Source organism: Cladosporium halotolerans, assembly GCF_011745625.1.
Source record: "Cladosporium halotolerans strain TM138-S3 chromosome Unknown Sca4, whole genome shotgun sequence".
NCBI lineage: Eukaryota > Fungi > Ascomycota > Dothideomycetes > Cladosporiales > Cladosporiaceae > Cladosporium > Cladosporium halotolerans.
In genome coordinates this window covers 1,007,894-1,031,734 of record NW_027191455.1, presented here as the reverse complement: position 1 = coordinate 1,031,734, position 23,841 = coordinate 1,007,894, and the positions used below count along the sequence as shown (strand labels likewise).

The window sequence follows — 23,841 nt, the reverse complement described above, 5'->3', positions numbered from 1 at the left end:
AATCCTGCTGCGAGTGGTTCTTGGGCGGTGAGTCGTGAACATAAAACCGCGTTGCGTCAGACTCATGATCCGATAAACTCGTACTTTTAGACCACCCACTATGGCCACTTCCTTTATCCAACGTACCAAGGCCATGTCACTTGCTGCATTCCACAGAAGCTTCGCGAGCCAAGGCGCTCGCTACACAAAGCCAAGTCCTGACAAGACGTCTTCTCTCGACCTCAGGAAAATGGGAGCCAATCGTACTGTTAGGATCATAGTCTACGGAGCTCTGGGTGTCGCGGCTTTGGCGGAGACGACATTCTGGGGTACTTGGGCCTGGGCGAAGTTCTCTGGCAAGACCAAACCCTCGGCCGAAGGTGATGTTTAGAAATGACTGAGCTTGTTCACTCCCAAATGACAAGGTTGAGGAAGACGGAGCAGCCTTACAGGCAATGATGAGGCTGATTTCTCCGTGTTTCAATGCCCGGCCGGGTCTTCGGCAGTGGGGGTGGATCTCTTCCCCACGATCGCACCACAAAACCTGTCTCGCGGCCCTGGTCGTCGCTCTCATCTCCACTTCAATGAACTAAACACCCTACTCCATCGACTTGCCGACGGACAAATTTTTTCCATCAATATGGGCCAAACACGCATTGCTGATCCGTCTCGGGATACTGGGCTCGCCACGTGTGGCGTATATATGTATATGTATCAAGCAGTCTACTCACACACTGTCTCAAAGCAACCCTCTGCGGCCGTTCCGCTCGTGCAATCGAAGCCATGATACCGATTTTCCTGTCAATCGGCCTTGGTGCCCTGACAGTGTTCGCACAGAACTCATACGCCGACAAGATCTGCACCGTTGTCTCATCCAATGGCACCTCCGACGACTCTCCTGCAATCTCATCGGCCTTCGCGAAGTGCGCAAGCGGCGGCACCGTGGTCTTCGAGGAAGGCGTCGACTACAATGTCTTCACGCCCATCTCCGCCACAAATCTGACAGATGTCACCATCCAGATGTACGGCAACCTGCACCTGCCGCAAGACATCGACGCCACGAGGAAACTGGTTCTTTCGAAGTCTTCGAACACCTACTGGTTCACGCTGAAGGGTTCCGGTGTCCACTGGGAAGGCGCAAAGAGCATCACATCTGGCTGGGTTAACTCCTACGGCCAGCCTTGGTGGGACGCCAACCCGGCGAACGGCACCGGAATCACCGGCCGCCCTCATCTCATGAGTTTCGACGTGGAGGGTGGCAGCATCAAGCGCTTTAGGTCGAGGAAGCCGATCGCGTGGAACGTGAAGGTCGAGGGGAGCGATATCGACATCTCGGACTCCATCATCGATGCTGTCTCGAACAGCCAGGCGTTCCCGTTCAACACTGATGCTTTCGATGTTGGTGCGCAGAATGTGAGGATCACCAATCTTGAGGCTTTCAACGGCGATGATGCCGTGGCGATTAACAATGGCGCACACAATGTGCACGTCTCGGACTCGACTATTGGATATCAGACACACGGTGAGTAGCATCATCAGCCATGGACTCGTCATTCCGCTAATGCTCTTTCGATCAGGCCTGTCAATCGGCTCCCTCGGCAAAGACCAAAGCAGCTTCGCCAATGTGTCCAACATCCACTTCGACCGTATCAGCGTCGCAGGCGGCTTATACGCGGCACGCTTCAAGTCCTGGGTCGGCGGACAGGGCCTTTGCAGCAACGTGACCTGGTCGAACATCAAGATCCACAACGTCACTTTCCCTGTCTTCATCAACCAGCAGTACGTCGACCAAGGCAGCGCTGGCAGCGCCGAGCGCCCGAACAACTCTAGCGTCGTCCTGAAGGACTTCACGTTCGAGAACTTCACCGGCGACATCAACAGCTTTCACCCGGGTGATGGTAGCTGTGCTACCGATGTAAGTTGACATCCTCTGCTTGCATAAATCGGACTCAGCTAACGAGCGATTCTGTTTTAGCCCTGCTGGTACGACATTGGTCTTCCCGACCTCAGCCAGACCGAAGCCATGATCATCGAGTGCAACACAAACAGCTCGTGCAGCGGCTTCAAGTCGTCGAACATCAACATTTACCCTCAGAAGCAGCAGGCGCCTACCGTCATTTGCATGAATGCTGGAGCTGAACTCAACCCTGAGCTAGGGTTCGAGTGTGCCAACGGAACCTTCGCACCTACCCAGTGAGAGCCTAGATAAGTTTGTACTTGAATGCATTTGTAAGGTAATCTCCGCTATATCAAAACTCCTCCCATGTCCACTTGTCTATCTCATTATTCATTACCATTATGTTGCATCATCAATTCATGCTTGCTAAGACTTTGCCAGAAGATCCCTCTCTCTTCGAAACCTCACAATTGCAATCAACACAGCGGATCCAAACGCAAGCGACCCGCCGTAGAACATCGCAGGTCTATACGGACCGAGCCCATGTCCTGATCCACCATTGGCCTCAAGAATGAAGCCTGCCACCGGAGAGCCCTGCAAAGCATCGTCAGCGCCCATCGCCAAAGAAACAAAGAGCCGCCATTAACTCACCATCACATAACCAAACGTCCAACCCGTAAGCAACATCCCAAACGTTATCGACGTATTCGCCGACCCAAAAATATGCCCCACGACCGTCGGGATCGTCGCGAAAAACCCACCAACCGCCATCCCGCCCACAATCACAAACACAACCGTGACGCCCAGCGAGCTCGCAAACGGCCAAATAACAAACATGCTCGTGCCCAGCAGCGCCATCGAACTGAACAAGATATTCAGCGCGCCCAGCCTATCGCTCAAAAACCCCGCGCCAATTCGCCCGACCGCCGACGCCGCATTGAACGCCGCCGCGAGGCCCGCGCCAGTACTAGAATCCAGGCCGATTGACGAAGCGAACAGCGGCATGCAGTACGGCGGCACGAGGACGGGGAACGTGCTCAGGACGCCGGCCGCGAAGAGCAGCAGGAAGGTCGGGCTGCGGAAGAGCGTCCAGTCGACGAGGCCGGACTTCTTGTACGGCACGCGCTCTTTGATCGCGTAGGCGGCGGGGAAGCCGGTGCCTGCGACGAGCAGGCAGTGGATGCGGAAGGCCCAGGCGATGCCCAGGCGTTCGATGATGGCGTTCAGGGCGATGTTGACGATGGCGCCGCCGGCGCCGCCGCCGGCGAGGACGATGCCGTTCGCGAGGCCGCGGCGGCGAAGGAAGTATTGGGTTGGGGCGACGGCTACTGTCTTCGGGGAAGTTAGTTGGGGGACGGTTGGGGGGTCGGTGGTTGGAAACGTACGGTGAATGTGAAGCTGGGGAGAGCAGAGAGTCAGTGGAGTGTTCGACGGGAACAATTGAGGAAATACTCACCCCATTCCTAGGCCCATCAGAACGCCGTACGCAGCGAAAAGCGCTCCAATGTTCTTGTACACGACACTGCTGATCGCTCCGCTCAAGCTCATGAGCAAGATTCCCAACATAGCAGTCCGTCGTGTGCCCATCGACCGCATGAAGCGGGCGTACAAGATCGCAAAGGCCGACACGATACCCGCAGACATCGAGCCCACAAAGAGAAGATTGGTCGAACTAGAAACCTCAGCTTCGAGCAACGCAGCTTGCAGCACGCCAAAAGACTGCGCGGTGCCAATCGACCACCACGCGACGACCGTGCATCCGGCTAGAACAACCCATCCATAGCCGCCATCTGGTATTGAGAGATCGTCGTCTTTTGCAAGAAGAATTTCGGAGCCCTTCTCGGATATGGAGTTGTCGTGTACGCTCAATGGAGAGACAGGCTCGGCTTGGGAGGTGCTGACATTGCTGTCTTTCGGTGTTGGGTCGTGCGCCATTGACTAAGAACCCTGGAACCCTTTCGGCTGAGGCGTAAGAGACTTGACATTAGATTGGATACTGTATATCTACAAGTACATAAACTTTGCGAAGGGAGGCTAGTTATTAAACCAGATGCTATCATACCGAGCGGCGCATCATTGAGATTTTTCTTCCGTGAAGCCTCTGATGACTCCGATGGTCCCACTTGCGGTTTCGCATGTAGGGCGTGGAAGGGCGTTGAGCGAAGTACTCGTCCATTTTCAGCGCCCTGGTAGTCCAACATTTCGGAGTGTTTGAGAAAATCTACACCGAAGAGGTCAGTAAAGCGCTGTCGCACGGGACGACTAGACGGCGCTTTCGGCGCACTCCGAAAATTTCGGAGTCATCACACGCCGAAATGCAAGGGTTGACTCCGCAGATTTCTGCTCACGCCGAAGCACTCTCACATCCGTCAGTCTTTTTCGAGACAATAGTGCTTGGAAATGGAGACGGCTGCGAGCAGTCCTGGAGCACCGCAGAAGCGTCCTGCATGCGATCCTTGTCGACGCTCGAAGGTTGCTTGTGGGCACGAGCAGCCTGTCTGCCACCGATGCCTCCAGCGCGGTCAGAGCGCCAGTTGCGTCTACCGGGACGCGCCGTTCAAGAAAAGGAAGATTCGACATGCATCGCAAGATGATGATGCAGACGATGTGCAAGTGTGAGTAGCTTGTCATATACAATTGCAGACCTATTGAAAATCGCATTGTGGTGATAGGGCGGCGATCCTGCCGCTTTTATCAGTGGGCGCATCAACCCGATTTAATGCCAGGCCGCAACGACATTGCATCATGTTAGTATGACAGCTGATGAAGATTTTTACAGACCATTTGGCGGATCAAGCCCGGCGCGCCGTGATAATGGGGATGCCACTCCATCTCATCGCTACCCGAATCCTGGCTACCTAGGTTCCTCTTCCGGATTCGCCATCTTCAATGAGGTGCAGTCCATGAGCGAAACTCCTCTGCCAGAACGCACGGACTCTCCTTACGATTCACAAGGCCATCTTCCAGGTGACATGCTGGAGGACCAAGGCACGCATTTCCGTGCGACCCATGTATTGGGCAGACTCAGTTGCTTCGACATCAACGAGCTTTCCAACCTGGTTCTCGCTTGGCTCAAAACAGGTGCAAACCTTGCACTGGCTCAACCTTTTGTTCTAGGATGTGTTCATGCCATGATCCATTGCCCATGGAGACACAAGACCTCGTCTCTGCAATCGGGATCGAGCGAGCAAGCTCGTGCCTTCTCCCAACGGGCTAAATCCTTGTCGCGGAACACCTACCAGCCTATTGCGCTCACCATCGGATCTACGATCGATGATTATCTACAGCAGATGTCTGGACCCTGCATGCGCTGGGAGACTCTCGGTATCTTCTTTGCCGCTGCGGCTAAAGCTGCATCTGACATAGAGGTGTTCCCCAGCTTGTACACGTCAGAAGAGCGGCGGCGAAGACTTGTCAGAAGCCTTACATATATTGGAGACTACTGTCTCGAAATCTGCCTTGCCATCGATTGTCTCAACGACCTGCAGATCGTTTTGCAATATGAGCAATTTCACATGTCCTCTCGCATACATGGAGATCAAAGTAAGCAATGTCCACAATGCCATCTGATCCACGTCTAACAATGTCTCTAGGCTTTCACACTTGGCGGTGCATGGGTGACTTAGCAACATCTGTTGTGACTCTCGGATACCACGAAAAGATCGATCAGCAAGCTGCCGTACCACCCTTCGTTCTGGAGCTCCGGAAGTCAATATTCGCGCGGATCTATTGGGCCGACAAGACATTGAGTGTCTTCATGGGGCGACCACCTCGTATCCTTCTAGCCTTTTGCAACTTCCAGGTCCCACACCTGACCAAAGCGAAGGAGGCTCCACATGACGAAGTCATCGACTACGTTGCCGACACCGTGTGCAGTGCCAAATTTGCGGTGCTGAAGGAAGCTAGCTTGGACATATTTCGCATGCGGCATACAAACGACCTTACGGAGAGAGTCAACCAAGCACGGTATGATCTTGAGCAGGTCTGGTTGGAAATGCCGCCACATTTCCGTTTGACGGGAAGCCTTATAGCCTGTCAAGGGACCCCGTTCGAGAAAGACTTTCTGGTAAATCAGAGGCTGGAGTACCTGCACACTCACTTCCTTCTTGGCTTGACATCGTTGCAGAGGACGGCTGAGCCAGATGAAGAGCTCCTTCGAACGTCTGAAGAGATGCTTCGACTAGTAGTTGAATTGATGCTGCTGCGCAACAAAATTGTTAACTCTGGTACCTGCTGGTTTTGGAAAGTAGGCTAATAAATGGGATTCTGTTTCATGACTGATGAGCTGACCAGAAGACAGGTTGCTCATTTCGGACTTCCTGCAGCTGGTGTAATCTCATTGGCACTTTTGCGGAGAAGCGGCACGACTACGCCCATCAGGAACAAGTCCCAGACGATCCAAAACCTTTGCGTCCTAGTCGCGGAGGTGAAGTCAGGAGCAGTAATCTCACCTGGAGAACCCAGCTTTGAGCTTTTCACTAGAGCCACAAGGACGATTTCCTCCATTCTTGACTCGTCTCTGACATTGGTAGCACCGTCACGCACCAGTGTGGACGGCTTGCAAGAAACCATACCGTTCGATCTGGGCGGAACTTGGAATCCTGACATTAGCTTCGAACCTTGGGACTTTGAAGTCGACTTTTGGGAGAACCTCGCGACACATCCGACGATTGCCGGAATGGACGATCGCGCAGTATGATTGCTTTAGTCATGTTTTAACCGAGACCATTTCCCAGGTCACATCAGCTTTCCAGAGAACGTCGATCATCATGTGGCTCTCCATGCTCGGAGAAGGCCTGATCTGCGGCGAAGTCGGCAAAATGAAGCTGGATCGCAACGTCATTCCTGCCCCGAAAGGCAGGGCACGCCAACAAACTTTCGGAGGAACAGCTCCGTCAATCAAGACTTCTGCTCAAGAAACATTAAGCTCCTTCTAATTGAGCTTCTCCGCCATGATCCACTCTTGATGGAACCTCGTAATGAGGATTTCAGGCTGAATCGTCACGGTCGAAGCCCTACCAACCTTAGACTGCGCGCATAAAAACAGTCAATGATGGTCGCATTGCAGGAATACACCAGCGATTGTTCGTTTTGTGTTAGACACAATGCGCTTGCTATCGCAAATACTGCCTGCCTCTTTGCTTGCAGCTGCTGGTGCTCAAGACGTGCACGCTACAGCCAACTCCTCCCAACCCCAGACCCAATCCAATTCGACCGGGTTCCGCCTCCAGCATGGCTTCGAAACCGTTCTAGTCCAGCCATATGGCTACGACGGTTTTCGGGTACGAGCGTGGCCGTTCAGGCCTCCCAATGGCAACGAGATCAGCTTTCTTTATGACCCTCCCGTCGAAGGTCCCGAGAATGGTGTCGCACATGGCATGGATTACGATTTCACTACCAATGGCTCTCAGCCTGTAGCGGTGCGCAATGGTAACACATTGGTGGAAACGTACAGCTCTACGGGAGACAATGTCACCAATGTGCGACTGGCGTTCTACCGTGTTGAGAACAACGGGTCGAAAACGCTGCTCACCAACGAATACGCTCCGATGAAAGCGTTAAACCCGCGCTACTACTCCTACTCGCACAACGTAGGATATGAGTTCGAAGCTACGTTTTCTTTTAGCACTACGCCGGACGAGCAAATTTACGGTACCGGAACAAACGGCGAAGATCACATGGTGAACAAGAAAGGGCAGATCATGGACTTGATAAACTTCAACACACACATTCCAACGCCGGTGTTCATGAGTAACAAAGGGTACGGCTTCATCTGGAATTCCGCTGCCCAAGGTCGAATGGAATTCGGTCAGCTTCGGAATCGCTACACGACCGAGTCCTCGACTCTCGTCGACTACGTGATTGTTGGAGCGCTTGAAGGCGACTACGATGGATTGCAGCGCAAGCTATCCGCTGCGACAGGCCGCGCGCCTGAGCCACCAGCCTGGTCTCTTGGATATCTGCACTCGAAACTACGCTACGAGAATCAGACAGAGTTCATCCAGCTGGCACAGAAATTCCATGATCTACAGATACCTGTGTCGATGCTGGTAATTGACTATCAGTCGTGGGCGCACCAGGGGGACTGGGGTCTCGACCCAGCCCTTTGGCCCAATGTATCATACATGGCCGAGCGTGTCAAGGATCTCACAGGCGCGGAAATCATGGCTTCGCTCTGGCCCAGCGTTGAGGACAAGTCAGTCAACTACGCAGCCATGCAGTCTGAGGGGCTTTTGTCTGCGACAAGAAGCGGTCCTGGTGTTACAGATTCTTGGAATGGCAGCTACATCCGGAACGTTGATAGCACCAACCCTCGCGCCCGAGACTTTCTCTGGAGCACTTTGAAGCGAAACTATTATGACCATGGCATTAAAAACTTTTGGATCGACCAAGCAGACGGTGGCAACCTTGGCGAGGCCTACCAAAACAACGGACAGAGCGCCTACATTGAGAGCATCCCATACCCGTTTGTAGATGCTTTATACCATGCTGGAACTCAAGCCAGCGTAGGTAAGCTCTACCCATGGGCGCACCAACAAGCGATAGAAGAAGGCCTGCGAAATGCTACTGGCACCAAACAAGGCGAGCCTTGCGACTACCTCTCCCTTAGTCGATCTGGCTATATCGGCTCCCAGCGTTTCTGCTCCATGATCTGGTCTGGAGACATCTCTTCGACCTGGCAGACGCTGTCCTCACAAGTCTCTTCCGGTCTTTCCGCAGCCGCGACCGGTTGGGGCTGGTGGACTCTCGACATCGGCGGCTTCTCCGCAGACCCATTCGTTTGGTGGTCCGGCAACATTGACGAAGAGCCTTACCGCCACCTGTACGTTCGCTGGCAGCAGTGGGCTGTGTTCCTCCCCTTCTTCCGTAACCACGGCACGCGAGCGTGCAACACGCAGTCAGCCTTCACATGCGACAACGAGCCGTGGTCGTACGGAGACGAGAACACGCCGATCATCACCGACTACATCAAGCTGCGCTATCAGCTCGCGCCGTACTTGAAGGCAATCTTCTCCAAGTTCTCTGAGACGGGACGCATGATCATGCGCCCGCTGTACATGGACTTCGGCATGACCGACTCGAACATCAACCAGTGGACGAGCACAAATGCCAACGTGACGACGCAGCAGTAAGTCTGCTAAGCCCCATCAAAGCGATTCGTCTCAAGCTAACGCATCATGCAGGTACATGTTCGGCCCCAGACTGCTTGTCGCCCCGGTTACTGAGGCGAATGTCACGGACTGGACCGTCTATCTCCCCAACACCGGTGCTGCAAACGCCACGAAGCCGTGGACATACTGGTGGACTAACCAGACTTATGCTGGAGGGCAAAGCGTGACAGTTCCTGCTCCTCTGGAACACATTCCGGTCTTCCACCTCGGAGCCAGGAATGATATCATGGACGGATCGGTCTTCTAGATGCTCTTCAGCAGCCTACCGCAGGTTAGTCACTGAATAGAGTATACATCGAATACAAAGCTTTCGTCTATCCCGAATCTCACATGCTTGGTACACGATAGCTGTCGCAGCAATTGTTTAGCGGGGCAGTGCATAGATGCAAGCACACTGCACGAAGCTGCAAGCCTCATACTGCATTCGCAAGATGATCACCCACTCAGAACAGCGCATCATTGGGCCTGCATGAAAGATGATTGGCGCGACTCAACTCGTCTCACTGTATTCGAGAAATTGCTTGTTTCCGCTGCACCTTTCCGCAGAAACCGGTGGTGTCTGGTGCACCTGCGCCACGCTGCCTGAGCTCAGCCTGATTCACAGTGCCACTACTATCTTCCTTCCCAGCTTCCATGGCCGGTCTTGGGAATAAGCGATATGTCGGTCGCGGCTGAGCTTCAATCCCGCGACAGGAGCCCGACAGGGAGCGCGCTCAAGGCCGGTGTCAATTGTCATCGCTCAAAAGAATCTTGGGTTCCAGTACGGACGGGCTTCGAGTCTCTCGGCATGTTACAGAGATGTCAGGCTAAGTGCGCATTGGAAATCGATCATTCTCAAGCTCAGCCGCACTATGAGACGTACCTACATAAGCCTCGCAAGGGTGCTGATGGACGAGACCGTGGCGCAGCTTTCCGGTAGGTTTGTTGACATCGCGAGATGCCCTCGTCTACGGAAATCGTTACTCCCTGTCCGTCAATCCATCGAAGGTCTTGCTTTAACGCGAAAACAAGTTTCGCGCTCTGAAAACACCATGTCAGGTCACATTGATCTCGACGAAAATGATGCACAGAGGCCAACTCCCGATTCGACCTCGTACCCCAGACCTCTCGATGCTGCCCACATGGAGCACGGCAATGGAATTGCGCCTGAAAATTCCAGACGCAGGGGACAGAGTTTGTGGCCTTCTGCCAGTGGTTTGCTGCGTCTCTGACCTATTCAAGGTCTGATCCACATGATGTCTCCAGCACCATCCTTCTTTTGGCCGAGCCCCCGCCCCAGGTTGCGTAAGACTGCACGCACGGGATACCCTGTTCAAGTTCGGACATGTATGTGCAACATCTCTCGCCAGACTCTTGCCGCCGCTAGATGCAACACTCACACATTACCGCAGTGAGCAGGTTCAAACATGGATATCCAAATCTTGCTGCGTTCCACAGCAGCGACGAGGACTTTGCCATCTATCGCAGGTTTGGCTATCTGCAGAGCAGGCTAATCTTGGAGAAGCAAGATCAACTACGCATATTGGAAGAAAGGCTGGATGAGTTCGACAAGAGCGACTTCATGAAACACACGAGAAATCTTGACCATGATTCCCTCAGGCCTCGGCGGGAGCTACTTCAAGAGATAGAAGCAGCTTTTACCTCGTACGGTACGGTGAAGTGTAGGGTATTACTGGGCAGCTAGACTGATTTCTACCAGCCAATCTGTTGGAGACGAACCAACGCTTGCTGGCTTGTATGCGTCCGACTTCATCGGAATTCCGGAGCGTGAGCAACTACCTTGGCAACGTAAGACCTGTGGACAGCAAAGAACAAGAGTACATCCAGCACAAAGAGGATCTCGTCGCCTTACGCCCGGGTGTCGAGCCTGCCTTTGTTGACCGCTTAATTGAGAGGAGCTTGCACCCGTTCGAGGGGAGACTCGATTTTGTCCGCGTGAGTTTTCCGGACATCGAGACGTGCCTCGGCACATCGCTGACATAGCACAGAAGATGTTCACCACCAGAGTCGTTGGCACCCTTTCCTGCCCTCAAGACCTCCGCGCTGACCGTCTAGCAGGAAACCAGAATGAAAGCATCCGGCCCAGCCCAATTCTTTTACTCCCGCAAGCGGATCGGCGCATGTGCAAGCTTCGTCATCCTGGTCGTGATTCTCGCGCTGGTCATCATACCGATATGCATCCTTTCCGCAATCGTCCGGAAAGACGGCACGAGCGGCGGCGGTCTAAACCAGAAGCAAATCGCTTCGACTATTGGCGTCTTCCTAGTTTTCACGCTCCTATTTTCGGCGATGCTCTCGTTCCTCACCAGCGCGAAGCGACACGAGATCTTCGGCGTGACGGCAGCGTAAGTGCGCGGTTGGTTTATAACCTGTGAGAGTTTGCTGATCGCCAGACAGATACTGTGCTGTTCTGGTCGTTTTCCTAGGAAATGTGCAGTGAGATTGAGAAAATGAAGCATTTCGAACGGAGAGAGTTAGCACGTCCGAAAAACACAAGGCCAAAGAGGCTATCGCATCGATTTGCGGAATCAAGAAAGGTCGGTCGCCATCACGACCGGTCAGAGTGTTGGTATCTTTCACTGGCTGTGTTTTTTTGTCACCAAGCAAATGTAACGCAACGAAGATAAAATCCTCTGGTGTCACACGTATGCGCACACAAGAGCCCTCGAAACACATTCACCGGTGGGTTCCGTCCAATGTGCTTTTCGCTGCAAGAAGCAACTGTGTTGGCATCTGCTGGGCATCATCGCTTTGGAGCGTCTGGCAACCAGCCGGGCATGTATGCTTACGCTCAATTCAAAAGCCCTTGCTCAATCCTGCAGTGACAGTAATGACACGGCCTGAATATGAAGGTCGCTCCGCAACTACCTAGACACAGCATCTGCAACGTTTCAGGCAGCAGTCAGGCAGCCAGGCAGCAGGACCCATCAGAATAAGGCGCTCGGATCTTCACTATAGGTACTAAAGCGCCATCACATGCCCTTTTCAGTACATGTGAACACAAAACAGGAGCTCACTCTACGAATTCATCTTCCATGAGATAGATCTCAACACAACCCGACTTACCATCCGACTTACCATACGACTTACCATACGCCTTACAAACCCGCCTTACAACTCCGACTTACAACTCACCATTCAAAAGCGGCCCTCGAACCCACCAAATAAACATCAAAACAATGGGCGGTCTCCTCTTCATCATTGCCGCAACCATTACAACCGAGCAACTCAATCTACTACTCCTCAACCTCCGTGACTGGAGCGATGGCGACGACCACGATAGCTTCAATTTGATTACCTCCCGCAACGGCTGGGAGCTATCCCGGACCGCCTCAAGTCAGTCAGTAACCTCGCCACCAGTCAAAGCAGAACTAGCCTCGGAGAACGGCTGGGCGGGCGCCAGTCTAGCCGACGTCGAAGGTTTCTGCGTCGATCTGGGTCGCGGCGCGGTTAGGGGACAGGCGAACGGCCAGCTCTACGTGGTGGTAGACGAGGAGGGGCTGCGGGACGGAAACTGCGTGGTCGGGGAAAGGGCTTGTGTGCTCGAGGGGGAGGACTTCGAGACTACGGAGGAATTCAACAAGATGCGCGTGCCGTGGGAGCAGACGGGCCTTATGTGGGGGATCATAGACATTGGCGAGGGATGGGTGCATCAGTGGGCGGGCGAGGAGGGAGTGGTGGACGATGCGGGGAACCCGAGGGGTCAGGGCCCTGGCGGGTGGTTCACGTTTTCCTTGGAGACGGCGTGGGGAGATTTAGACGAGGCGGCGGCGAAGGCGAAGGAGAAGGCGATACGGAGGTTTCGCGAGCGAGGCTGGATCTAGGATGCTGACTTGGGGTGGTTTGGGGCTTGCGGGGTTCTTGGAAAGGGGGCCGTGTTGGATGCTGGGTGCCGTCTCGTTATCATGACAACCCGTGTGTGGTGGCGGACGAAGGATTTCGCGGAGGCGGCTCTGAAGTTTGAAATGATTCAAGGCATCTCACGGTACAAGTCCGGCGCGCGGAATGCAGACAGTTGAGGGTCTCTGGTAGAGTGGTCGTGTGAGGGCTGACGAGGGGCATATCTCGGCGAAGTTGTAGCTTCTGTGAGATGTCGTTAGATCTTCCCCTGTGGCGGTGGGAAGGTAGGGTTAGCCGACTGCATGACATTGTTCCGTCGGTAGTGCAGGCTTCTAGAAAACCACGCACACGCTGTGAATGGACAGCAGGCAGCGGATTTGTTTCACGCGAGGCCGAATGCGGGAAAATGATTGCCTCGATCGCGCCACCGGGCTGCTGACCTGCCAGCAGCGTTGAAGCGGTCATGGATTGAGTGTACGCGGGAGGCGATAGCGTCGAAGGATGAGGTCCGTCGCCATTGGGAAGCACAGGAGGCTGACGCTATCCGCTGCAGTAGTTTGCCGCTGCCGTCCCGTCCTCAATAGACTTCCGTTCCTGGAGGTTGCGGGATAAGGCCGACCGCTCATCCGGCCGACTGGCCGGGAGACCCTGATGCTGCACGGGCGTGGGGAGAAGCGAGGGCTGCTTGGTAGTACAGTAGTGCGGCCGGCTGCGGTAAGGCCCACCGCCCTCTCCATGGGCAGGGCGATGGTGCGGTGGTCGCGGGCGAGGGCACGAACGGCGGCTCGCAACGGCGGGCGGGTTCGAGGCCAGAAGAGAGAGAGGGAGCCGACAGCGTGCGACAGGGCGGCGTTACGCAGGGCTCGTATAGGCCTCGGGTGGGCGGTGTCGTGGGAGTGTCTGCAGTCTGCATGCAGCGGCGAAGAAACGGAGGCACAGCTGCCCTCCAGCTCCATCAGCCCGTCACCCCGTCACCCCGTCTGGCGGGCGAATGTGTTGAGTGCGCGCTTGGCGGCCCGCGGACGAGACAGCGCTGGCGCGGTGGGGCGACTCGGCAGAGTTTGGACCGGACGATGCGCTCGGAGCGCGGCCTGAGGGCTGGCAGGCTGGCGCAGCGATCGACCGGCGTGATTCGTCTGTCCACCGCAATCGACGCCCTGCTCGACAGGCCCGAGGGCGGCGGGCCGCCAGTATACTAAGACCGTCTCGCCCTCGCTGTCTTCTGCGCTCACCACCTCTCCTCCGTCGGCCGCAGATACTGTACATCATTGCCTCCACCCACGTCTCCCACCTCACCCTCTCCCGCGCCGCCAGGCGCTCCTCTCACAGCCCCCCGGCGCCCTCCGCCTGCTGAGCGATTGCGCTCGCGACCCGACCAGCGAGGCGCTTTGCCTGGAAATATGCCGCAAGGTGCCTGGAGCGCCAGAGAAGACGCCCAGAACGACACGCCCCAGGAATACCCGTGAGCCGTGACCGGAGAGAACAGCACCACCCATACGCAGAAACACCCGCATGCAGCAAGAGCGCTCGGCCAGTGGTTACCAAGCCATGGTAGCCTTCAAAACCGAATCATGGATCTGGTACAGCGTGGTCATGCTGATTGCCATCAGCCGATTGTACGACCCTCCCACACCCCGTTCGCGCCAACACCCAAGCCCATGCCCATGCCCGAGCACACATCAAGCCCACAAGCGCCATACCCAAGCCCAATGCGACACCTCCTCGAGCAAATCCCTCCGCGAAAGCCCAATGCAAAACCCAGACTGACGAGAACCCCAACGCAGCATATCCCGCCGCATGGCCCTCGGCTCCTTCCGAAGATTCCAAGCCGATGAATACCTGATGATGGTTGTTCTATGCTTTTACACCGTAGTCATCGTGACTATCAACATAGTGGAGCACACTTCCTCCAACCTTTTACCGCCGGGCTACGACATTGCCCACATGACGCAGCAGGATATCGACGAGCGGACATTGGGTAGCAAGCTCATCCTGGTGGTGGAGAATTGCCAGATCGTGACGGTATGGGGCGCAAAAGCGTGCCTGCTTATCATGTATCTGCGATTGACCACATTGCGTCGAGAGAACATTGCGATCAAGGCGCTCCTCGGCTACGTCATTGGATCCTTTATTCTCATGGAGATATTGTACCTGGGTGTTTGGTGCCGACCCTTTCACAATTACTGGTATGCTTGCAATGGCGCCAAAGAATCATATCAACATGAAGCTAACAATTCCCCCAGGGCCGTTCCAACACCCAATGTCCAATGCGACGCAGCAACCAACCACCTAATCACCAACGCAGTCTTCAACCTCAGCTCGGACGTCGCCATGTTAGCCGTCGGCCTGCCCATGTTCCTGCGCATTTCCATCCCGCTCTCCAAAAAGATCCCGCTCGTCGGCGTCTTCAGCCTGGGCGTCTTCGTCATCATCGCCGCAATACTCAACAAAGTCTACTCCTTCAGCGACCCCTTCAGCGACCTCTGGGTCTACTGGTACGTGCGCGAGAGCTCGACGGCGCTCATCGTCGCCAACATCCCCTTCGTCTGGCTCTTCTACCGCAAGGTCTTCCGCATCCGCACCTACTCGAACCGCTACGGGAGCACGCCTCCCCAGGACGGCACGCGCATCTCCTCAATGCGCCGCCGCAGCCTCAAGAACAACGTGCCGCCCGGTGCGGGTGCTGCTGCCGCCCGCAAGAACTCCGACCACAGCCAGGCCAACCTCGAGCTGGGCGACAGCGCGCTGTGGGACGCCGACCTCACGGCGGAAGAGATGCTGCGCGGCGACGTGCACTCGACCGCGCACTCGAAGGACGCGAACCCTTTCACGCACCCGGCGCTGTTCTACGCGGACGGTTCGCGGCGCGCCCCGACGATGCCGCTGCCGCCGCCGGAGCAGGCGATTGTCAACGACCGTGACCGCGACCGCGGCCGCGCGGCGAGCCCGGATCTGCCGTTCGGCGGCACGCCGCTCAGCTCGTATTACGTCGAGGTCGAGGGCGGGCGGGGGCCGCCGAAGGCGGGGTCCTTTGTTTAATTGATGATGGATCTTTGTCATGCGTATGAAGCAGCGAAGGCGTTCTTGTTCGCGTTTTTTGTCATAATTGGATTGGATTAGCATCCGGGCCATAGATTTCTGGGTGGCTCTTTTATTTTTGTGCGGCTTGGTTCGTTGGAATCGCTGACGCCGCTGGACTGGAGAGATACCCTTTATAGATTATTTTTGTCTAGCATTTAATGCCGATACTTCAACATCTTGATTACTGACTTTACGCATCGGGGGTGTGAAAGTGGATGATGATGCACGCAACGCATGAATGACGCCTGTATGGATGTGAGGCAGAATTGAGCAAGTGGGCATGTACTTGGGGAAACGACATGTGTGATCCTGCAAATATGAAATGGAAAAGATCAGGTCGCGGTTCGGTTGAACGACTGATAGCTGGACAGAGTTCGCAAGCTGAGCGCGAGCCTTTTGATATAGGATCTCAAAGGCACACCGTTGCCCCAGCAAAGATGGGATGGAACGTGATAAGGTCCTGCGTAAATGATCATCGTTGCAAAGAACAGGCGCTCTCTAGAGATACGCGGCCGAAAATAGTAGGCGCGCGTTTCGAAGTCATCTCAGATCACCATCGCGGCCGGCACGTTCGATCCGGTTACGTCGTCTGTCATATAAGTAATTCTAAACTCAGATCGAATCATCGTCGCGGCCGGCACTTCTATCCCGACCATGTTATCTGCAATATAGGACAGGGATGCAAAGCCGTTAGCACGCCGGCCCACCCACCAACCATCACGGCAGCGAAGGTGAAGAGCACGCTGCTCACGCGGGAACGAAGATCGTCTGTGATACCGAGATCCGTCGCGAGATCTGGAACGCATGGCATCATACCCAGCATGAAGAAAAGTCGAGAGGCGCACAATCCGACCGACGCCGTCCCAGCCTCGCAGGCAAAGATGGAGAATTGGATGATGGCGGGTATATGTCTCGCGTGAAATCGGGATGGCTTGAAGCGAGCGTTTGGCTTTGCGGTTGTGGCCGCGCTGGGCAACCCGCTGTGCTGCTCTAGGTGGGGACACGTGCCTGAGCAACGGCCGTTTTGATACCGTTGTGGGTGTCGTCACGGCGTGCTGAGTGGCGGTATTGGGCTTGCGGGCGCTCTTTATGGCGGCGGCGGTGGTGGTACAGGCTGCTGTGAAAGGGCCATGTTGCTGTGTATATTGGCGAATTCGCGATGCGATCATGTGACTTTACCAGCCTCTGGCATTGTCAACAGCATCACGTGGTCTCATTGCCAATGAAGTGCCCAGGCCGCGGAGAAATGCTGCTGAAGCGGCCAGGCACAGCCCCATTTAGACGTCTGCCGTGTGAAAGTTCCCATGACGATTCCACAACGGCGATGGCTGCGAAGGCAGACATTGTTTTGAGACATGTGCGGTTGTCCTGCGAAACTCGGGAGGCTTGATCCGAGCCACTGGAGACGGAATAAGCTTCGCGCTTGCTCCCGCCCCCGGCCTCCCGCCCTTCTGGTCGAGTCGGAGTCGCTGCCGTTGGCTGCTGCTCCTCGTCAACACTGCAGTGTGCCGCCTCGCATTGCATTGCGGCTGAGCCTGAGGCTTCATGTTTACATGCAAACACTCGCATGAGCTCGCATGAGGATATCAGCGTGATGCACGACATATCGATTGCAGATTCGATTCCTCCATTCGGCCCACCGCCTAACGTCAGTCAGGCCAGCTCTCATCGTCGAGTCTGAAACAGGCTCGCCGCCAGGCCCAAAACAGGTGGCGGACCGGGCTGAACCTACCCGCCGCGCGTGGTTGTTACTTGCAGCTTGTTGCCCTGCACTCTCACCTTGGCCTCACGCCGCCTTCTGCTCACCAGCCTTGTCTCAGCTCGGCGTCGATATCGCATGGCTGGCAGGCTCTTGGGTCAGCCCTGCGGCCTGGGCGCTGCCCGGTAGCTATGGCGTCTTGTCTCTGGGCAGGGCCTTACCATAGCGGGTAGCATTTGAGATATGGTTCGCGATGGCTGGTGCCGTCTCGGCCGCGGTTCGTCGCTGTTGTTGTTATAATACACACTCAGCTCTCTGCAGCTTTCCGTTCTTGCACACACCTCGACCATCCAGCTACTGCTTCTGTCTTGCTAACCCGTCCCTCGTGACACCCTCCTCCTCCCTCCACTGTACAGCAATCTTTTCTCGTTGTACAGGTAGGCTCCCTCATATCTCACCGGAGAGACTCGCTTCGCTATGCGCGGTGCGTGGTCTATGACCGCTCTGGCGGTCGGCAGTGTCGCCGCCCAAGAGAGGCCCGACTGGCAGAACATGAACACAATCGACTGGAGGACATTCGGCCAGTGGATACCGCCCAGCTCAGAAGCACCAGCTCCGGCATCAGCATCGCCTCCTTCGCTGCCTCCCACGCCACTTCAATTCACACAAAAGGCCCCCAAGGGCTACCCAGCACACCCTCCCGCCTGGACCCCTACTCAACACGCCGTTGCAAAGCAGGTCGCTCAGGAGTCTCCTCAAAATTGGGCTGCGACTCCCGAATCACCTTCCGTCACTGTGGTCTACGAGGCTGTGACCAGCACCGTCTACACCACCATCGACGTCACCGAAACCTCTTGCCCTGCGACTCATTCAGCTTGCCCGGCGGCAATCGCATGGGTCACCGCAGCCTCTTGGGAAGAGCCAACGTCAGACCCCTCTGACGCTCCTGAGCCCCCTCATTCGTCGAAGGCGCCTTTCGAGCCGCCCACCAAGCCCAGCAAAACCGGAATTCCTCACAAGCCCTGGCCTACGAAGCCTGTTCCGACCGACTGCGAACTTCCAACGACTCCTCTCACCAACATGGAACAGGTCGGTAACTCCACCTGGGGAACCCTCTGCAACCCGACTTTCCCCAAGTGGCTCGACAGCGAAGATGGCAAGCCTTACACGAGTGCTCCCTGGGGTGACAAGACGACTAAGAACTCGGATGCGACTGTTGTTGGCGATCTTCCCGACACCGGCGACACTCGGTACTACGAGTTCAACATCACTCGTGACCGCATTTCTACTGACGGTGTGCTCCGCGATGTCATTCTCATCAACGGTCAATTCCCTGGTCCTCTGATCGAAGCCAACTGGGGCGATATGATCGAAGTCACCGTCCACAACCAGATTGGCCACCCGTTCGAGGGCACCTCAGTTCACTGGCACGGCATGCTCCAGAGGGAGACTCCCTGGTATGACGGTGTTCCCGCCGTCGGCCAGTGCCCAATTGCTCCCTTCCACTCTTTCACCTACAAGTACCGCGCCGATATCCACGGTACCTCCTGGTACCACGCCCACTACTCTGCTCAGTACACCGGTGGTATTGTCGGTCCCATGCAAATCTACGGCCCCAACTCGCAGGATTACGACATTGACATCGGTCCCGTCATGATCTCTGACTGGTTCCACGTCCCCTACTTTTCCATCGTCGCTGACGCCGTCGGCACCGATCTTTCCGTCATCCCTCCCGTCAGCGACAACGTCCTCATCAACGGCCGTGCTCAGCATGATTGCTCCAAGAGAACCTACGACAACAGCTCTCAGTGGCTTGCCAGCAACCTAGAGAGCGACATCGAATGGACTTGCGTCGATAATGCTCCTCTCTCCAAGTTCAGGTTCGAGAGTGGCAAGACCCACCGTCTTCGTCTCTCCAACATTGGCGCAGACGGCATCATGAAGTTCTCCATTGACGGGCACAAGATGACTGTCATCGCTGTCGACTACGTTCCCATCGAGCCCAGGGAGGCCAATGTCATCACCCTTGGTGTTGGTCAGCGCAGCGATGTCATTGTCAAGGCCGACAACTTCGCTCAATCAGCCTACTGGATGCGCGTTTCTGCCCCTGGTGGTGAAGCTTGCGGTGGATCTGAGGCTCCTCAGACACTGGCCGCCATCTACTACGATCACGCTGACACGTCTAAACTCCCCACTACGTATTCGGCGTACAACTCAACTGAGTGTGTCAACGACCCTCTCGAGTCGACCGTCCCCGACTACAAGATCACCCCGTCGCCAAACCCCTTCGTCCAGAACCTCGAGCTCTCCCTCGTCATGAACGCTACCGGCAACTACGAGTGGCAGATCAACAACCAGACCTTCCGCGCCAACTTCAACGAGCCCATCCTCTTCAAGGCCGCGGAGGGCAACGTCTCCTACCCCCTGCAGCCACAATGGGCCGTCCACAACTTCGACAAGAACAATACCGTCGTCCTCAACGTCACCAACAAGACCCCCTTCGCTCACCCGTAAGTCCAACCATTACCTCGCAACCTCAAACTCAACACTAACCCCTCCTCCCAGTTTCCATCTCCACGGCCATAACATGTACGTGCTCGACGAAGGCCCTGGCGTCTGGGACGGCAGCACCGTCAACCACCCCAACCCCGCGCGCCGCGACATCCAGACGATCCGCGCCTCGGGCTTCGCCGCGCTGCAATTCGAAGCCGACAACCCCGGCGTCTGGCCCTTCCACTGCCACGTCGCGTGGCACTTGTCCGGCGGCCTGGCGATGAACGTCATGTCGCGGCCCGAGGACATCCTCGAGATCCCCAACGTCATGCCGCAAACTTGCGTCGACTGGGACTGGTACAGCAACCACAACGTTGTTGACCAGATCGACGCGGGCTCTTAAGCTCGGCGAAACACGCACACACATATTTCCTTATTGTCATGTTTGTATATTTTGCGCTTGCTTATCACTACTACCACGAGAAAAAGAAGGGAAACTCAAGAGAAAAAAACAAATTAGAGGAAAGGAAGATATGCGCATGCATCATGATTGGATTAGCGAAGCGAAGCGACTCACAGCATCTGCATGAGAACTCGGAGTTCAGACTTGGGGGCAGTACACACTAGGGACTAATTCTTAACTTATTTTCCTAATCTTGGGTTTTGGTTTTGAGGATTTGAGGGGAATTCTGCTTGGGAAAAGGGTCACAGAAGACAGGATCAGGGTTGGATGGGATGAAGAGGAGGATCTTCCGTAGAGAATAATATATTATCAGGCTCAATCAAATGGAAAAACAATTCAAACAGCACGCAATGGATCTTTGGCTTCATGGCTTTGCATTGTCCGAGGTTGCTGTTTATTCAGCAATCTGGGTCTCTAATTTGTCTGGTGATGTCTGGCTATGGAATAAGTATCTTCACTCTGCAGACCACCTCGTGTGTCCATTCCTTCCCTATTCGGAAAGACATTCTCGCACTCCTACTCTAGGACTCGACATTCGACAGGCTTGTCGTCTGCTTCATTTCTTCGGCAATCTCTATTAGCCGTGCAGCGCCCAATGAGTCCTGCCTGAAAGAAACTCTTTCTGGTCAAGGCTCAGTGCGCCGGAGTTTGAAGATCGAGGCGGGAAATCCTCTTGCTCTCGCGCACAAATGGGTCTTGCTGCTGTGCCGTGTGACTAGCCGGACACCATCTCAGCACTGTCGATGGCTGGCTGGCTTCTCATCCCCTGATGCATCTTGTGCGCCATCTCAAATCCATTTTCGTGTCGTGAAGGATTAAACTCTTCCATCTCACCCCTCCCTCATCTTCTTCGCAACAGGCGGCCTCAACAACCCATCATCCGGCAACCCACTCCTCTTCGTCCCCGGCAAGCTCCCCGTCCCACCAATCTCATGCGTTTCCGTCGTGACCTTCCTAGCCGGATACTTAGTCTCCAGCCCCTCAAAACAATTCCACGAAGGCGGCTTGCCGGCACCGTTCTCGCCGACAAAATACGGGTGCTTTAGCGCCTCCTCGGCCGTCAAGCGCTTGAGCGGATCGTACTCGAGCAGTCTGCGCAGCAAATCAAGCGCGGCGTCGTCCGGAGGCGCCGCCGCATAGTTGTTGTTGGCGATCGTGTTGCGGTACCACTTGTCGAGGCCGAGCGGGCGGCTGACGGCGGGGTTGTGCATGGCGACGGACTGCAGGTTCGCGTACTCGGGCATGGCGGGCAGCAGCGGCCATTCGCTCTTACGCGGCAAGCCGAGCACCTCGCCTATCTTGCCCATCTGGTTGCGCTGGAAGGGGACGGTTTTCTTGCTGTCCTGCTTCGCTTCTTCGCCCTTGAAGATGGGGCGGAGGGAGAGGAGTTCGGCGAAGATGCACCCCACGGCCCACAGGTCGATGGCGGGCGTGTAGTGCCTGCTGCCGAGGAGGAGTTCCGGGGCGCGGTACCAGATGGTGACGACGACTTTGTCGCCGGTGAAGAGGGCGTGCAGGGGTTTGTAGAAGAGGCGGGCTAGGCCGAGGTCGCCGATTTTGATGCTGCCGGCGGAGGTGACCATGATGTTTGCGGGCTTGAGGTCGCGGTGCACGACCCAGTTTTGGTGGAGGTAGAGGAGGCCGGAGAGGAGCTGGTGCATGGTGCTGCGGAGGCAGGTGGCGGGGATGGGCGTGCGGGGGAGGAGGCTGTGGTGGTGGATGATTTGAAGGAGGTCATGCTCGGCGTACTCGAAAACCATGAATATGCATTTGCTCTCGAGGATGATTTCGACAAGGTGGATGAGGGCTGGGTGGCTGAGCTCGGTGCAGAGGGCCATTTCGCGGATGGCGGATTGCGAGATGCCTGTATATTGCAACTCGCCTTCTTTGTCGGGCTTGAACTTCTTGATTGCAAAGGCTTCTATGGTGCGGCCGGATGGGTGTTTGGCGGGTTGAATATTGGGATTGTTTCGCTTGTTCACCGCTTTGTATACTCGGCCGTATGTGCCACTGCTGATGAAACCCACGATGTCATAGTGATCGTTAATATGCCGCTGAGGTGCGTATGGCGTCGCATTCATCTTGACCAGTGGTGGGGTGTCTGGAGCCTCTGTAGGGTGTGAGCAGTCTGTCGAAGTGGACGCGGGTCACGTGGACAATTCGGTGAATGGAAGGAGACGAATCGAAGGCAAAGATGCAAAGCCATGCAGCAAAATGCAAGGTCAAAGTTTGCTTGTAAAGTAGCAGAATGTGGACACGCGAAATAATTATGGGACAAAGGAATAATCACAGGCCAACATGGAGGTTGAGAGCAAGCATGGAATAATGGGCGACATACCCTCGAAGGCTCGTTTGAGACCCTGGGCTTGAGTTTGGCCGAGGGGGCCGGCGGATTGAGCAGCGAAGGCGCTGCGAGCAGCGGCGGCGGACGGAGGCCCCATGGCTGCCGTCGCGCTCGGGGGATTTGACATCGATCCGCCACGTCCGAGGCAAGAAAGACGTGACGTGCAGGCAGCCTGGGAATTGTTCCCCCGTAGCTAATAGAGCCCACGCGAACGAGATGTGCGCGCCTAAGGATCGCGACTACGGAGACCGTGGAGGATGTGGCGAGCTTGGAGATCAGCACCGAGGCGTGAGACGGATGTCGGGCAATGTGGCCGGCGGAGAAATAGCATTGGATCCTTTGGGATCGACGGTGTAGGCTGTGCCGCTGCCACCGCACCTTGTGGCGTATGAACAAAGTCTATAAGCGCCGGAGGAGACAGAGGGGTGAGGGACAGTAGTTGTGCATCAAAGGTCAAGAGTGTTGGGACGGGAACGGCTTCAGACGCCGACTGTGGATGGATGCGATTGTGATGGCCTTGCCGCCGTGAGGTCGTGGTTTGTCCACGAAAGGGACGAAGACACACGGACAAACGGAATTGGGTACATTCAGGTACATTCAGGTACCCAGCTCACGTGTCAAGGAACGAGGGACCTGTAAGATGAGTACAGGTGCATGCTGACGAGGTGCTACTCCGTCTGCCGCGGCGGGAAGCTCCGACTTCATGCTTGCAGCTCCCCACGCCTCATCTCAAGTCTCGCTTGATATCCCAGCCCTTGCGTGCACATGACGTGCTGCCACCGCCTCAACTTCTGGCAATCTCGCATCTTGGACTTTGGAGGTTGACCACATCTTCATAATGAGCAAATCAGCCTCGTGAAATAGTCGCAGATA

The 23,841-nt window shown here is 55.7% G+C and overlaps 8 protein-coding genes across 8 annotated transcripts; 6 read left to right on the top strand and 2 right to left on the bottom strand.

The window, feature by feature from the left end:
• The first annotated feature begins 138 nt into the window (after positions 1–138).
• On the top strand, positions 139–2,248 carry WHR41_01829 (uncharacterized protein). Its single transcript, XM_069370435.1, has 3 exons — positions 139–1,501; positions 1,557–1,894; positions 1,955–2,248. The coding sequence occupies exons 1-3, from the start codon at positions 763–765 to the stop codon at positions 2,174–2,176; spliced, it is 1,299 nt and encodes a 432-aa protein (XP_069232567.1). The 5' UTR covers positions 139–762; the 3' UTR covers positions 2,177–2,248.
• A 54-nt stretch (positions 2,249–2,302) lies between these two features.
• On the bottom strand, positions 2,303–3,811 carry WHR41_01828 (uncharacterized protein; the record flags this gene model as incomplete). The annotated part of the gene is made up of 4 exons (XM_069370434.1): positions 2,303–2,470; positions 2,528–3,208; positions 3,262–3,274; positions 3,333–3,811. The coding sequence occupies 4 exons, from the start codon at positions 3,809–3,811 to the stop codon at positions 2,303–2,305; spliced, it is 1,341 nt and encodes a 446-aa protein (XP_069232568.1).
• A 465-nt stretch (positions 3,812–4,276) lies between these two features.
• WHR41_01827 (uncharacterized protein) lies at positions 4,277–6,917 on the top strand (the record flags this gene model as incomplete). The annotated part of the gene is made up of 6 exons (XM_069370433.1): positions 4,277–4,491; positions 4,656–5,419; positions 5,470–6,122; positions 6,177–6,569; positions 6,631–6,770; positions 6,890–6,917. 6 exons carry the CDS (start codon positions 4,277–4,279, stop codon positions 6,915–6,917), a joined length of 2,193 nt encoding a protein of 730 aa, XP_069232569.1.
• Positions 6,918–6,981: 64 nt separating this feature from the next.
• axlA (Alpha-xylosidase A) lies at positions 6,982–9,372 on the top strand (the record flags this gene model as incomplete). Its single annotated transcript, XM_069370432.1, has 2 exons — positions 6,982–9,005; positions 9,061–9,372. 2 exons carry the CDS (start codon positions 6,982–6,984, stop codon positions 9,293–9,295), a joined length of 2,259 nt encoding a protein of 752 aa, XP_069232570.1. The 3' UTR covers positions 9,296–9,372.
• A 1,743-nt stretch (positions 9,373–11,115) lies between these two features.
• On the top strand, positions 11,116–11,734 carry WHR41_01825 (uncharacterized protein; the record flags this gene model as incomplete). Its single annotated transcript, XM_069370431.1, has 2 exons — positions 11,116–11,393; positions 11,446–11,734. The coding sequence occupies 2 exons, from the start codon at positions 11,116–11,118 to the stop codon at positions 11,486–11,488; spliced, it is 321 nt and encodes a 106-aa protein (XP_069232571.1). The 3' UTR covers positions 11,489–11,734.
• A 2,296-nt stretch (positions 11,735–14,030) lies between these two features.
• WHR41_01824 (uncharacterized protein) lies at positions 14,031–15,927 on the top strand (the record flags this gene model as incomplete). Its single annotated transcript, XM_069370430.1, has 3 exons — positions 14,031–14,504; positions 14,673–15,074; positions 15,132–15,927. Exons 1-3 carry the CDS (start codon positions 14,401–14,403, stop codon positions 15,925–15,927), a joined length of 1,302 nt encoding a protein of 433 aa, XP_069232572.1. The 5' UTR covers positions 14,031–14,400.
• A 1,849-nt stretch (positions 15,928–17,776) lies between these two features.
• On the top strand, positions 17,777–20,970 carry WHR41_01823 (uncharacterized protein). The gene is made up of 2 exons (XM_069370429.1): positions 17,777–20,178; positions 20,234–20,970. Exons 1-2 carry the CDS (start codon positions 18,146–18,148, stop codon positions 20,562–20,564), a joined length of 2,364 nt encoding a protein of 787 aa, XP_069232573.1. The 5' UTR covers positions 17,777–18,145; the 3' UTR covers positions 20,565–20,970.
• Positions 20,971–21,454: 484 nt separating this feature from the next.
• WHR41_01822 (uncharacterized protein) lies at positions 21,455–23,581 on the bottom strand (the record flags this gene model as incomplete). The annotated part of the gene is made up of 2 exons (XM_069370428.1): positions 22,963–23,581; positions 21,455–22,734 (listed from the first exon to the last, which is right to left on the bottom strand). The coding sequence occupies exons 1-2, from the start codon at positions 23,093–23,095 to the stop codon at positions 21,455–21,457; spliced, it is 1,413 nt and encodes a 470-aa protein (XP_069232574.1). The 5' UTR covers positions 23,096–23,581.
• Positions 23,582–23,841: the final 260 nt, after the last annotated feature.